General features: G+C 34.0%; 1 protein-coding gene across 1 annotated transcript in view; it reads left to right on the top strand.

Moving 5' to 3' along the window:
* The first annotated feature begins 321 nt into the window (after positions 1–321).
* The window catches only part of dpy (fibrillin-like protein dumpy), a 94,369-nt gene continuing 79,431 nt past the window's right edge, over positions 322–15,259 (top strand). The window contains exons 1-11 of the mRNA XM_090105662.1: positions 322–579; positions 9,316–9,377; positions 9,828–10,029; positions 10,335–10,439; positions 10,785–10,901; positions 11,273–11,404; positions 11,650–11,765; positions 12,163–12,412; positions 12,845–13,110; positions 13,184–13,916; positions 14,027–15,199. Coding sequence (XP_089961788.1) covers positions 9,321–9,377; positions 9,828–10,029; positions 10,335–10,439; positions 10,785–10,901; positions 11,273–11,404; positions 11,650–11,765; positions 12,163–12,412; positions 12,845–13,110; positions 13,184–13,916; positions 14,027–15,199 — 3,151 coding nt within the window. The 5' untranslated portion in view covers positions 322–579; positions 9,316–9,320. The remainder of the gene's footprint in view (positions 580–9,315; positions 9,378–9,827; positions 10,030–10,334; positions 10,440–10,784; positions 10,902–11,272; positions 11,405–11,649; positions 11,766–12,162; positions 12,413–12,844; positions 13,111–13,183; positions 13,917–14,026; positions 15,200–15,259) is intronic.

Raw genomic sequence — 15,259 nt, 5'->3', positions numbered from 1 at the left:
TTCTATCGAGTTTTGGGGAAAGAGTGAACGACTGGTCCTCCAAGTAAAAAAAAAAAAAAAAAATCGTTGACCGGTCGTCCGGTTTGGTTATCATCGTGCAGTTTCTTGCAGTTTTTTTTATCTGATGAAGAATCCGGCTATGTAAAGCTTTGCCGACGCGCTTGCGCCTTGCAGGAGGGTGGAGGCTGCGAGGCAGCGGGGCGGGCGGCGCGGGCGGAGCGGGTGCGGGCGCGGGTGAGGGGGCGCGGGGCGCGGTGCGTGCGCGCCACAGCCTGCACCACACACACAGTCTCACAACGACCAGCGCGCCGTTCGTGCACGCTAACTGACGTGCGTCGCTACTACATTCCGTTTGTGTATCCGTTCAAATCCGCTCCAAACGAGGAGTGTAGGTGAAGTGTGGTGATGGTGTCTTTTTAGTTATACAATAGGATTGTGTATATCTACAAAATACCCGTTAGAGGTTCGTGGACTCTCCTCGGAGAATTTGGTGTTCACCTAGCGAGGGAAGGTGATCGCATATTCCGGAAGGAATGAGCCCCGTAAACCACTACTTCCATACTCACCGATGATCTCAAGGTTGGTATTAAACTCAACGTACCGTGGCGTAACTTCTCACGGTCCCACAATTGCCCGCATTCTCCTTTCTGTTCTTATTACAATAACATTTCTTAAGTACCTATTTACGCTCAAGCAAACGTTCGCTATACTGTTATTCCATCATAAATATTTATAACTGTAGCTCACTAACACTTAAAATAACGACCTAAATTCATATTGGATTTTTGGTATCTGGCTGTCCTTTCAAAAGTTTTTCACGTCTGTCAAGTTTGAAAGTAAACACTTCCTATTTTTATAAGAAGTAGGTATTTCTCAGAGATGTTTTGTTGATTGTAGAGAAAAGGTATAATACATTTTAAGAGCTCTATACTCTACATTAGAAAGTCCGCAGTAGTACTCTATGCTGACATGAGGTTAAATATCAAAAGTTATTGAAAGTATTAACTCTTGTTACATATTACAAACCAGGGCGGTTTCACTAGGTGGCGCTATCTGCTTATGTAAGCTGGACCTGAACTAGCTCCTTCATCTCCATATAAAGGCGGGAGATTTCCTAAACGGATCCGACGTAGATCGTGATTAATTAACATTATGTAATCACATTTAATTTTTTAACGTTTAGGTTAAAACTGTCAATATAGAGTGACTCTAATGACTCTACAATTGAATGAGAACTATTTCTCATTAAAAATCGTGAATAATCGTAAATCATTAAAAAAACTCCCCCACAAAACACAAACAACTTATAAATACACGAAACTTTCTCCCGCGAATTGTTAAACTCTGGAACGACCTACCACCTGCAGTATTCTCCAATTCTTATAACGTGGAGACCTTCAAAAAAAGTACCTTTTAACACCTAAAAAACTGGCAGCTAGCTAAGGCTCCTTCAAATCAACCCTTATGATATATCCCTCTCTTTTTTTCCTTTCCTGAGGACAGCAACACATCCCCTTCCCAGTGGAGTGGATGCTTATGGGCGGCGTGTATCGCTCAACACCAGGCGACACGTCTGCTCGTTTGCTATCCTAAAGCATATAAAAATGGTGATCCCTTCTATACCTCTATATAACGAAAAAATCAATTTACCTAACTAATTTAGAAACGACTTCTTTAAAAGGTCCATTTAGACTGTTCTAAGATGACCCAGTTCAATCCTAATAAATAATGTGACAAATAAATATGGTAACAGTTACCAAAAATATTTTACAGCGTAGTGAAAAAATACGTTTCCAATATAATATTCAGGCATACGCAATTATCTTAAATGTCCTTTTTAGAGTTCCGAACCTCAAAAGGAATAAACGGAACCATTATAGGATCACTTTGCTGTCTGTCAAGACCCTTTTTCTCAGGAATGCGTTCAAGGGGGGTATCAAGCTGAAATTTATATTGAATATCCAATTTGGTCCCTTGAAGCTGTGAAAAAATCAAACTTATTTGCTTGCGCTATCAAAAGAACACCCGATAATGCTGCAAATTTTCGCTATTTTCGACATTCGCAAGGTTCAAAAGTACTTCCCATGTAATGTGTACCTCTATATTTAATTGGCAAAATTTTCTGACATGTAAATAACAATTAAAACGTTACCATATTGATTCATCTTATCAATGACAGCCCTTGCACAATTGCTTTAACACTAGTTCCTTTTTCAAGGTTAGTTTGTCTGAATACAAAGTGCTCTTACAAAATACATAAGATACCATGATCTTAATTGTACGACGACGAATTTCAAGATATTATAATATTAAATTGCACATGCAACTCACTCCAAAAATGCACATGACTACTACTACGATAACTTATATGGTCATTATTTTCTAATTTCTTTAAAACGTACTTGACTCATATTTTACATGTGAAAAAATTGTTGATAAGCAAACAAATAACACGTCATAGTCAGGTAAATTCAATTTTCGAGTTTGAAGATGAGCATAATCGATTTGCAATGGTACAAGGTCTATTAGAATTTTGAAATGGTTATTGGATGTTCGATGTTCATTGAACGGGCATCGTTTTAAGGTTGCTTAATTCCCACCTATTTTTTTGTCTTTGGTTTAAATACACAGTACATTTTATATTTTATTTCACTTTGGTTCCGTAATTTGATTTTTTGTAATATTTAAACATAACATCACAGCTCATCGTTAGATCAAATTCATAATAATAATATGTACAAACATAACCCTCCTTCAAACACAGTCAAGTACTGCAAATAAATAACCAATTATTAAACCAGTGAGATCGTTTTTAGGATCGTTCTATGTGGCCATCTCTACTGAAATATATATAAAATACTAATAGACACGTTTGGATAACTTCTTAATAAAATAACTTATCATTAACTATTATGTTTAATAAACATCATTCATTCTTTATAATTTCATATAATATGTTATTACAAGCCATTCTCTTTGAATATTTTAGTAATATAACCGTTCTTAGTGAATCACGTGCATACTAATTGTTAAAAAGAAATTATTTACTTTCACGTTTAAAATTTACTATCGCTTATACAATTACGGGCAGATTATTCGAGCGAAAAATCTACGCTTGAGGTTGCATATTTTATATTGTTCGTGTATCGTTTATAGCACATGCCGTGGAGTTTTAATGACACAAATGCTGGTGCACCTGTCATTGACTGCAGGCATTCGACCGGCGACACCCGTTATGTCATTCTACACCATGCTAATAATAATAAATGATGCGTTCTCACGCTTAGGCCGACAACAAGGTGTTTTCTTCGTGAAAAAAGTATTATTTATTTATCATCCCGAGGTGTGTTTTAATTTTCTCACGTTTAATCAAATTTTACGTGGAAATTAAATTAAACATGAAAATTAATCTTGTTTAATGTAATTTTAATGTTTCGTAAGTTTTCAAATGGACAAAATTGAAATTGGGTCCGCTATTAGCGATTGAACTCAACAATATATGCACCTGTTTAAAGTAGGCTGCCATTGTATAATTATGTACATATGCAGTATCTATACATATAGAAATGAATTCTTCAACAATGGAAATAGATAACTATTAATTAAGTACTTCGTTATTAACAGTTTACTACATTTCTACTTCCGTTATTCCTTCTATTTGCTATAAAAAATAAAGTTTCTAAACTATTTTATAATTGACTAAAAATGCAATTTGATTTTAATAAGACGATAACTTGAGCAATAGTTTGAATAGATACATAATAATATTATACACACGTCAATATAACTAATTTGAATTTATAACATCGTTGAATTGAATCAATCTTCATATTCAATTCGTAAAATTAACGACTCTATATTTGTAATATTATATGAAATCACGATCACGTCGCGTAGTGTTTTCATGGGTAATGAATATGTAAAATGATGGAACTGTGATATATGATGAGCCTTTAAAATATTCTAGTCGTGAATCGTGCTATGTTCGCGACGTCGCCGATCGTCGCCGTCACCGGAACAGTGAGCAATAGGAATCACTCTTCCTCCTTTAATATACGAGTTATTACCGTCATTGTCTTCATAAAACACGCAACCTATAGTATCGGTTTAAATAAAGTATCGGCAATTCTATTGAATTTCATAAATTTTCTATGGAAAAGAGTAGTAACATGTTATTAAAACAATCTTAGTGATGAGACGAAGATCATGACGATACCCCATATCAGTTAAAGAGATTTTAATCGTTTATATCTTCAGCAGCATTTTGTGAATTAGAGCGTTACATACTTCTAGTATTTTACGATTTGTTCCGTGCTTGTTTTTGATGCGGGGTGTCAGTAAAACAACAGTACTCTAGAAATGCGTGTGCCGCTAGATAAAATATCTCACTAATGTTGAAATACGTTACACATATTCAACTCATTTTAAGAGAGGTCATCAAGTTTGATGCTAGGATATCACTATTAAAAACAACAACAACCAACATTTATAAAACCGGTGTACATATTGAAACAGAACATTTTTAAGAACTAGGTAAGAATGAATGAATACTAGTTCTGTTGACGAAATGAGCCACCTATTACTTTTAAAAGTTACAAAATTTGCTTTTATAAAAAGGTCACCGATTTTATAGATATTGTAATAAATTAAAAATCTATTAATTATTTTTGTTTTTATTGCAAGTAGGTATGAAATAAGACTTATTCTATCCTGATATAAACAAACTTATAAGATTTACATTTTCAGTTTAAAACTCACGCGAAGCAGTCATAAAGAGGAAACGGTAGATTTACTAATTATTTTATTCTTAAATTGTTTATCTGTACGTATTAACTACAATTGCATTATTAATCTTATCTAATACTAAAGGTATGTATTATTATATTATAATAGCTCTTTTGGGTATTAAGTGAATTATTCTATAATGTATATTATGTATGAAATTAATAGCAGATATATTATCGTAATCAATTTGATGGGATAGGCGACTGCGAACCAGTTTTATGTCATTTACATATAACCGAGATTGCTTGCATCACAACAAATTTTAGCGTAAATTATTATCTAGCGGTTGATAATTTACTCTTCTATAACTTAATTTTAAACTTTTTTTGTAATTTTCTTGAGATGACTTTTTGATATTTCATAATATAAATATATAATTTTTATTTTCTCCAACGTTCTCCAAAGGGACGAAGGTTGCCAAAAATATTTCTGAATTCGTAGATAAGGAGTAGTGGGATGATAGAGTAATTATTCAGGTGCTTTGGAATTGTCACGAATATCATAAATAATGGTACTTACATATGATTTGAATGTATACTAAGAAACATTAATTATTGTAATATAGGCCACGTGTTAGCATAATACGTACGTATTCGTATTTTTTTTAATTGGAAGATTACTGAGTAACACGGTAGCTCTACTTAAGCGACATTTATGTTTTTGTTACATGTACCTAGTTTCTTAACGTCATTCATAATAATCATAAGGAATACATATCAGAGATATACAACGAACTTTACCAAGCACTAAAATAGGATCAAAAAGCGTATGGATCCAAGGTAAAAGTCACCTTCATCTATAATTGTACAAGCATAATACGACATTAAATTAAATCTATTGCTTTTATTTTTGCATATCAATTGATTCGCCTTTTTGACTAGGTATATTTTTATACAAATTACAAGCTTTGGGTAGAGAAAAATTGTTTCTCAAGAGAGAGAAACTAGTATGTACCTATAGTGCTATTGTTTGCAGCCCACTTTCCGTACAAACGGTTTGCAAGCGAATTACTTGAGACGTGAAAGTGAATGGCGCAAGCAAGCTCATACGCAGACGGTCGTTTTACAGACGCATTTTACACTTCATTTGTTAAATATTTACAAATACCGGTGTCCCCATTGTTGCCTTTGAAGACAAATATCAATGATATAGATATACTTAAACGGAATGACACATAGGCCCAGGAACACGTAAGGTTATTTTACAAATTTCTACTACATTTTGCACAGAATATGATGTGTGTTAAATTTAACTAAGATTAAACCATTATTTGATGCACAAGTGTAAGTTCTTCCTTAAAGTAAGAAAGGATAATAATTAGCGAACTATAAATACCCTACATACTTAGCCACTGTGAGCATTTTTATTATCAATTTTAATAAGTAGGTAAAGAGAATACATTTAATTCATAGAATGTACCTACATTCGTAATGTATATAATGTAACAGATACCAGTTGCTTTAATTATCCTATGATTTGTGTAAGGATATTTTTTAATATACCTACCTACCGTTTTAAATTTTTTAACAGTTATTATCCTTATTAAAGTGGAGACAAATCCAAGAAACTAATAACAATTTATTTCTGATCAGCCGTTTTGCACGCCTCATAAGCGAAGCGTTGAGGTGGGTACTACTGTCACTTCGCGCAAAACATCTGATTTTTCAAACTTAAAATGTCTTTATGTATCATACATTGCACTTGTAAGATAATACATACACACACATATTAAGAAAAAACACTATTTTTAACGTTCATGATATTTTTGATGTCATTTTTGTTATTTAAACTAGTTAAAAAACAGTTTAAAAAAGTTCTGTCTTGGACGTCCGTGTGTCTGTATGTGCGGATCCTTTTTCTTGTTAACACGATAGCGACCGAAATACTTTACTAATCGAGTCTTTTTTTTTCTCTTACGCTTGAGTATGCTCAGAAATAGAACCCTTTCATTTTTCAGGGTCTGATTCGATGTGGTTTAATTGTTATTAAATAAACAAAAATAATAATTAATAAATATTTATTAAAAAAAAATTATGAGGCGTGCACTTTTGGATTTTCCAAATTATTTTATTTATGAGTATTGCTCATTGCTAGCATGATGCGTTACTTTTTTTCCGATGCCGTCAGAGGTTGTTAGTACACGGAAAGACGATTAGGCACTTAAATAAGTATGTACCTAAATTGGAACTTGCGTGAAAATTTAACGGATGAAAAAATTATTAATTGGTAATTCTCAAGAAGCTTATATCGTAATTCTGTACCTTGACGTATGAGAGATTTGCAGAGTGAACTTCATAAGTATCTATATTATTCTAATTTTTTAATTATCTTAAATATGGATAATTTAAGAATTTGTTTAGTACAATTATTTTCGATTATGTGTCCATTAGATTTTTAGTTGATATAATAGCTAATTATTGCAACTAGATTGATTTCAGCTAATATCCCCTTAATATCAAAGCAATAACTAACGAAGTGTTTCATTCAGGACCATTTGTACTGGGACGTTATTAAAGCAGTTCTAAGGTACGTATAAGTAGGTATTCAAAGTTAGAAAAATATGCTTCAAGAAAAAAAAAAGCTACATAAAAGTGCTGTTACGCACGCATGAGTAATATCTTGTAATGTATTAATTAGCTGAATTACATAGATATTTTTATGTTCTATAAACATATGGTAATGTTTTTAAATTATATGCAGGTATGATGAATTAAAAACTAGTCAAGTATACAGTTTATAATATTGTAAGGATCTTGGTTAAGCTCTTTGCTCTGATATTAAATACAAGCAAAGAATGCTACTATTCATAATTAGGCTAAGAGAAGGAAGAAAGAGGAAGTAAACGAAAGAGAAGTATTGGAAATTTTGTATGAAATATAAAGTTGCAAAAAGAACTAACTAACTTTTATGCTCGCGTGGTTATCTGATTAAGAAGAAGGTAATCCGTATCCTTACGTCTGAACGAAATTAAGCACATTTACAAAATCAAATTCAATCAAATTAATCATATAATTAATTCAAATCAAATTAATCATATGATAAAGTTGCAAAAAAAACATCAAATTTTTGCTCGCGTGGTAATTTTAAAATAAATGATTATTATCAAACAACTAGCAAACCGGGCGAACTCCGTTTCGCCACCAGAGACACCTTTTCTTTGCTATAAACCTCACGGAGCCCGAGACCTTTCCAACGAATGCAAAACCGTGAAAATCGGTTCGTGCGTTCTGAAGTTATAGCGTCAGGAAGGAAAACCCGACTTATTTTTATGTACATAGTAGATAATAAGGCAATCCTTATGTCTGCTAACTAAAGCACATTTCGAAAATGGAACAATCAGTTATATTATATCATAATTTAATTAAAGTTTAAAAATTCTTAATTTTGATTGGCGTGTACGAGTAGGTACGGTTGAAAATAGTATCCAATTACATATATCGAGTTTGAAAAATAACTAAAGAACAGAACGATTAATTACCCCATCAAATGTGTGGCATTGTACACATAGCAAAAACGTTTAAGTTTTATGGCAATATTAATATTTTAGCTGGAAAATACATAAATCGTTTGTCACGACTAGCCTTAAGATGTCAAGGTTTGACACACGGTAGATGTAGGTAAATAGGTAATAAATTAATTATTCATTCGTGGTTTTATTTCATAGTATTATTTTAAAACATAATGGCTTGACTTTGAAGATACGTAGTATATGTATGCTAAGTATAAAAGATTTTAATAAGTTTATCGCAGTCGGTAGTTAGATTTTATTGAATTTTTCCGCCGAACATTACAAGTAAATATTATGTTTCATCTTTTCAGGGAATTTCATAATAAACTTTTACATTTAGATTTTACTCTTTGCTCTACCCGGGTTGACTCGGATAAACATAAAAAGAACTATTAAGTTTAATGTAGCTTTCTTGAAATAATTTCATAATTATTTCATTCGTTTTGAATCTTTACACCTGAAACAAACCAACAATCATTGCTCTTTAAAATATAAGTAGACTAGGCAATTCCAATCATGCGATACCCACAAAGTTATAATATGTTAATAATCATATATATCTATGTAAAAATTAAATTATATGACGACGTAACTGAAGTTAATGAACAATAATAAATAAGGCCTATTAATATTACTTGTTGTCATTTCCATTTAATAATAGATATGATAACTTTGCTCTTACAGTTACGTGACCTCGCAAATTAACCTTCACCTTTGTCTATGTTAAAAAAATACTGTTACTTGCAAGTTGCAGATTGCTTTTAATTTTTTCCAATGTTTGAATTAATTAAGTATTATTCCTAGGTACTGCACTATCGGGAATTTTTCCTATTTTTATTTTAAATAATGTTTTGTACAATCCATAATTTTCACAGCGTACTTTCTACTTAATGGTAAAAAAATTGAAAAGAAAAAGTTTGATTTTACCAAAATAATTATTAGAAAACTTTTCCCAGACACTGCTAGGTTTAAGAGACTATATGGTTTATAAGATTAATATGATATATTTTGTTTTGTTTCAGAGAAAATGTACATAGGAACCTTGCCGCTTGTGGTTTGGACGCTAATCGTCACAACAACCAATGTAAGTAAATAATTGTACAGTTACACTTGAACAGCTAGTTTTAGACAGTTGAGTTCGTCTTGGAAATTGTTAAATCAATTTAAAAGAAGTAATCTATATTTTTGCATTTTTATTCAATAATAATTTTTGGATTGAAATGTTCTTTTTGCTCTTGTAGCATAATGCATTACTATAAATACATATATTAAATGGAAATTTTATGAATAATATAAAATAAACAAAACTCTACACTCTACCAGGCACGGGCGTGACTAGCCTTTTGTGCCATGCTGGTGGGAAACGATTTTTTTGTGTTGGTTTATATCGGGAATCGTACCCTGTGTCCTTTGGTTGTACGCTTATCTTGTCAAAGAATAGGAGTTTTTTTTTAATTGAAACTTCCGTTTGAAGAAAAAAGTTTAATAGCTTTTAGTGTAAGTTTAATTAACTCTATTCTATTTTCCAATACAGGTAGCGACGCAAAGCCAGTATGGAATAGGTTTAGGAATAAAAAGAGAAGTATTTTTCTTAAATTTAGAAGACGGTTACTTTGGCTGTCAAGTTAACGAATCTACACAATTATTGCAATTATACGAATTATCCAAATTATGCGACGGTGTGCCAGATTGTTATAAGGCATCCGATGAATTACGAACAGAATTAAAATGTTCAGGTATGTATTGACAAGACAATGTTTTTAGTAATTGTAAAATATCTGTGATTCTTATTAACAGTTTCTTAATTCTAAACTAATTTTAGTTACAACTAAAAAGTTTCATCTTATTAGAAAGCTTCTTTGATTTATTTTTTATCAATTTAAAAAACTATACTTATTCGCTTTTTCTTGTATGATTCCTATTTTTTGTTTCTTTTTTCCCGATATAACCGGGGCAGAAGGAGTTAGTTGTAGAGAGTGATCAAAATTTCTTAAATGGCTCTCACACTATTTTTTATATAATCGTTTAAAACTTTATTCAGATGATTGTACCAAAGAAGACGGTGCGCGTTGTATAAATGGAGCTTGTCTAAATGGAGTTTGTTACTGTAACGACGGGTTTGGTGGTTGTAACTGTCAAGAACCCGGTAAGTAAATAAAAACTACCCAATACAATTTTTTTGTTGTTCCAAATGAATAGGGTGTAGTGTGTACTTAAGATTTTATTCAGTTATATTAGATATAGTTCCTAAAACGCATTTGTGAGTTTTAATGCATCGTATGTATTGCGAATGTTATTCCTCAGTCACATAATTTTTGATTACGGAATATTTAAGATGGCAATTTCGTATGGAAATTGCAGTATTCCAAATGTGATTATTCATTGAAATATTGTAAGGGAATTGCTACTATTATGTTAATTAATTAGACCTAATCTTCTTTATGAAAAAATGTTGAACAGATATATGGTAATTAATATTTCTTACTTTCAGATGTAAATGAATGTAAAGACAGGCCATGCGATGTATTCGCTCACTGTACAAACACCGTAGGCAGCTTTCAGTGCTCATGTTTCCCAGGTTATGTAGGCGATGGCTTCACTTGTAAAGGTAATAATTTTATTATTAACAAAACAACTAAACCGCCCCAAATTGCAGAACTAGACCAAATTTAAAGGCACCAGCTTCCAAATAAAAAAAGAGCGTTTGTGCCGAGCACACGGTTCAGAAGTAAAACTTCTTTAGCAAGATTCAAAGATACCAAATTTGTCGCTTTTGTGACGGCATTGCCATGACGCGACCTTGAAATTTTACTCTAAACGCGCGAAATTTGGAACATATTTTATTCATTGTAACTAGTTAATTGTTGTTTCATTGAAAACTATCTCTACTTTTCTCTACATTTCCTCAGATTTGATTGAATAGATATAGATTTCTGACTTAAAATTTAAAAAATACTTATATTAATAAAACATTTGTAGATATCAACGAATGTGAAGATCCAGCCATAGCATCTAGGTGTGTGGAAAATGCAGAATGTTGCAATCTTCCCGCACATTTCATATGCAAGTGTAACCGAGGCTTCGAGGGCGACGGCGAAGAGGAATGTCGAGGTAAGATAATTAAACTTTAATTATTAAGATGAATTATAAAATTATTTAATATTTTGCTAAATTCTGAGAAATGATTAACCTGTTTTAAAAAAATATAAAGTATTCCCTTTGACAGTGTGAATTACGAAGATTTTCTATGTCTGTAATTTTTGTGTGTATGTAATAATAATGATCAAGAAAGTGAAAGAAAGTAAGGAATATAAAATCAACCCAAATATGTATTATAATTATTATGTTTTTTTTAGATATTGATGAATGCAGAAGGCCTGGTGCTTGCGGTGCGAATGCTGTATGCCAAAACTACCCTGGGAACTATACGTGCGCTTGTCAAGCAGGATACACGGGAAATCCATTTGATGGAGTAAGTTATTTAAAAGAAACTCTAGGCTCTATATTAGAAGCTGCCATACTTTGTCTGTTATTCTATGTTCTTAAATTGTATTTAAAATAGATGTAAAGTTTACCCAATTCGGCAAATAATCGTTATTATGTTGAGGAACATTATCACAGAATGTATTGATGGGTTGATTGCGCATTTACGATGTTGTTAATAGCTTTTTGATTATATGATATTTAGTTTCCAATGAAGCGAATGCATATTCAAATTACATATTTTCAGAAAGTATTGATTCTGTGTATTGCATTTATATTTGGATTATTGAAATAATTTTATTTAACCTGATTACCCAACATAGTCTGATAATAAAATCATATCACATATCACGGTTCAAACGTGTAACATGAAGTTTCGATTTTAGTGTGTAGACGTGGACGAATGTGCGAACAAGGACGCGTGCGGAGTGGGGGCAGTATGTCGGAATCTAGCGGGTGGGTACGAGTGCAGCTGTCTGCCCGGTCATGAAGGAGATCCGCGTGTCGGTTGCCACGACCGCGACGCGTGCGCACGCAACCCGTGCGGACGCAACGCTCTGTGCGAAAACCTGCCCGGAAACCACCGCTGCCTCTGCCCAGACGGTTACCAAGGCGACCCCAACGTCCAGTGCGTCGGTGAGTCACAAACCCAACCTCCACGTTCTCTGTCCGGTTTTAATGCTTTCTAATCTTTACAACGGCCCAACAAGCCGACCGCCCCGCCGCTGTGACGCGCGGAGGCTCACGCTTCTACTAACTTAACCCTAAACGTTTACAAATAACACTCTTGACGTCGATCTCTTTCGGGCTCTCTACGTTTTATGTTTCAGAACTTCTGTTGCGGTACGATCTTTTCGTCTCTCATTTATACAGGTCATACAAATTAGTCATACTCTTCTTCAAATTTAGATCTCATCTTCTTTACCGAGTCATTCTATTCTTGGAAATCTGGGCTCCTGCCATTTCTTCTTCGTAGTGGCTGTCGTCGTTTCTTTGACGTACGTATGTAATTTATGTTTAGACAAAAATGGAACGAAATAATGAGATATGAGTTGTTTGTTAAACCAGACGTGGATGAGTGTAAAAGTAGTGAAGCGGTATGTGGAGCGCACGCTACTTGTACGAATACGTTGGGTAGCTTCGTGTGCACCTGCCTGCCCGACTACACTGGGGACGCGCGCGTGTCGGACGGCTGCCGAGATGTCGATGAATGCAAAATATTAGAACGCCCGTGTGGATCACACGCGATATGTGAAAATGCTTCTCCTGGATACAACTGTATTTGTCCTCAAGGATATAGAGCCAAGCCAGACGCTCAAGTTGCGTGTGAACAGGTAAAGTAAATTAAAAAAAAAAACATGTTTCTATTCAACTGTTCAAAATTACTAACGCTATGTTATATTGCAGATCGATGTTAACACTCTATGCAAATCTAACTTCGACTGTACAAATAATGCTGAATGCATAGATGACCAATGTTTTTGCAAAAATGGATTTGAGCCAAAGGGATCGATTTGTACGGACATCGACGAGTGTGTAGATGCATCGACATGTGGAGAAAATGCAGTTTGTATTAACTCTATAGGGAGCTTTTCTTGCCAATGTGCAAGAGGATTTATCGGGTCTCCACCTCAAGTGAAATGTCGCGCTCCATGTGAAGATATCAAATGTGGTGAACATTCCTATTGCAAGTCTGATGGAATCGATGCTTATTGTGTATGTGACGATGGCTGGAATTTCGATCCGAACGATATATCTGCCGGTTGTGTGGATATTGATGAGTGTGATACTTCTAATGGAGTACCTTCCCATTGTGGCAATAATGCAGCCTGCTCTAACACTTTGGGAAGTTTCGTATGCCACTGTCCGGAAGGATTTACTGGAGATGCATTTAAAAATTGCTTTGACATAGATGAATGTGAAACAGATGGAGCTTGTGGTTCTGGAGCAGAATGTTTAAACGAAAAAGGGTCATATAACTGTGTCTGTCCCGAGGGAACGATCGCAGATCCTGATCCTCGTGTCAAATGTTCAGAAATTCTTACATGCAATAATAATGATGATTGTCCCGGAAATGGTCTATGTGATGGTAACATGAAATGCGTCTGTCCCGAACCCAATGTTGGAAATGAATGTCGTCGTAAGTATTTTGAATATATTTTTAATTTTAAATGATTAGTACAATAGATGATGATGTTAATTTTGATAGACCAAAAGCAGTTTTTAATTACCAATAAATCTTTTTTACAGATCCATGTGAAGCTTTACATTGTGGAAGCAATTCAGAGTGCCTTTTAAATGAACAAACAGCCCAATGCACCTGTCGTAACGGATTTTCAGGTGACCCTACATCGCCCAGTGGTTGTTTGGATATAAATGAATGTGAAACAAATCCTTGTGCCAACGGCGCTGTTTGCAAAAATTTACCGGGTCACTTCCAATGCGAATGCCCAAGTCAGTTCAAAGGAGATCCATACATAGAAGGTTGTTTTGTAAGCAAGCAAACCACTGAATGCAGTTCTACGAATCCGTGTCCTCAGGGAGAACAATGCGTGTTACATGATAATGAGAATGTATGCATTTGTAGCCAAGGATTCACGCGAAATTTAGAAACTGGCGTATGTGAAGATATAAATGAATGTACCCAGCATGGACGAATACCTTGTGGTTTAAATGCTATTTGTAAAAATTTACCAGGCAGCTATGAATGTAAATGTCCACCTGAATATAGTGGTAATCCATATAATTTGTGTGAATATTGTACTGATATCTCATGTCAATGTCAACCACCATACAAGATTGTTGATGGCAATTGTGTTTTGTCCGGATGCACAAAAGATAAGAAATGTGGAAAAGGAGCTGAATGTATTGTAATATCAGACACTGTTAGTTATTGCGCTTGTCCTGCTGGATTTGTTCAAACTGCTGCTGGTGCTTGTGAAGATATAAATGAATGTACTTTAGATCAACCAGCTTGTGGATTTGGCGCCGAATGCGTTAATACAGTAGGCTCTTTCATATGTAAATGCCCCCCTGGATATGGAACAGATCCCGTTTCAGGACATTGTAGTTTGAATCAGAAACGATGTATCAGTGATAGCGATTGTTTTGCTAATGAAAAATGTGTTCAACCTGGGAACTGTGTGTGCCCACCACCATTTTATCTAGATATTACCGATGGACAAAAATGTAAAAGCCCTTGCGAGAGGTTCATATGTGGTATAAATGCTAAATGTACTCCAAGTGATCCACCTAGATGTATGTGTATGCCTGGCTTTGAAGGAGACCCGTATACAGGTTGTACGAATAGGAATGAGTGTCATAGTGCTCCATGTGCATATGGTGCAATTTGTAATGATGAGCAAGGTGGTTATAAATGTATTTGCCCACAATCTATGGTTGGAGATCCATACAAAACTGGATGTAAGTGCAACATTATACGTCAAAAGTTGTTTTTTATCACAAGATACTATTATAAACTAC

This window comes from Colias eurytheme, chromosome 9 (genome assembly GCF_061535395.1).
Source record: "Colias eurytheme isolate Ceu_HAF_F1 chromosome 9, ilColEury1 Martin Lab GWU primary, whole genome shotgun sequence".
Lineage (NCBI taxonomy): Eukaryota > Metazoa > Arthropoda > Insecta > Lepidoptera > Pieridae > Colias > Colias eurytheme.
This window is presented reverse-complemented; position numbering and strand designations above follow the sequence as displayed.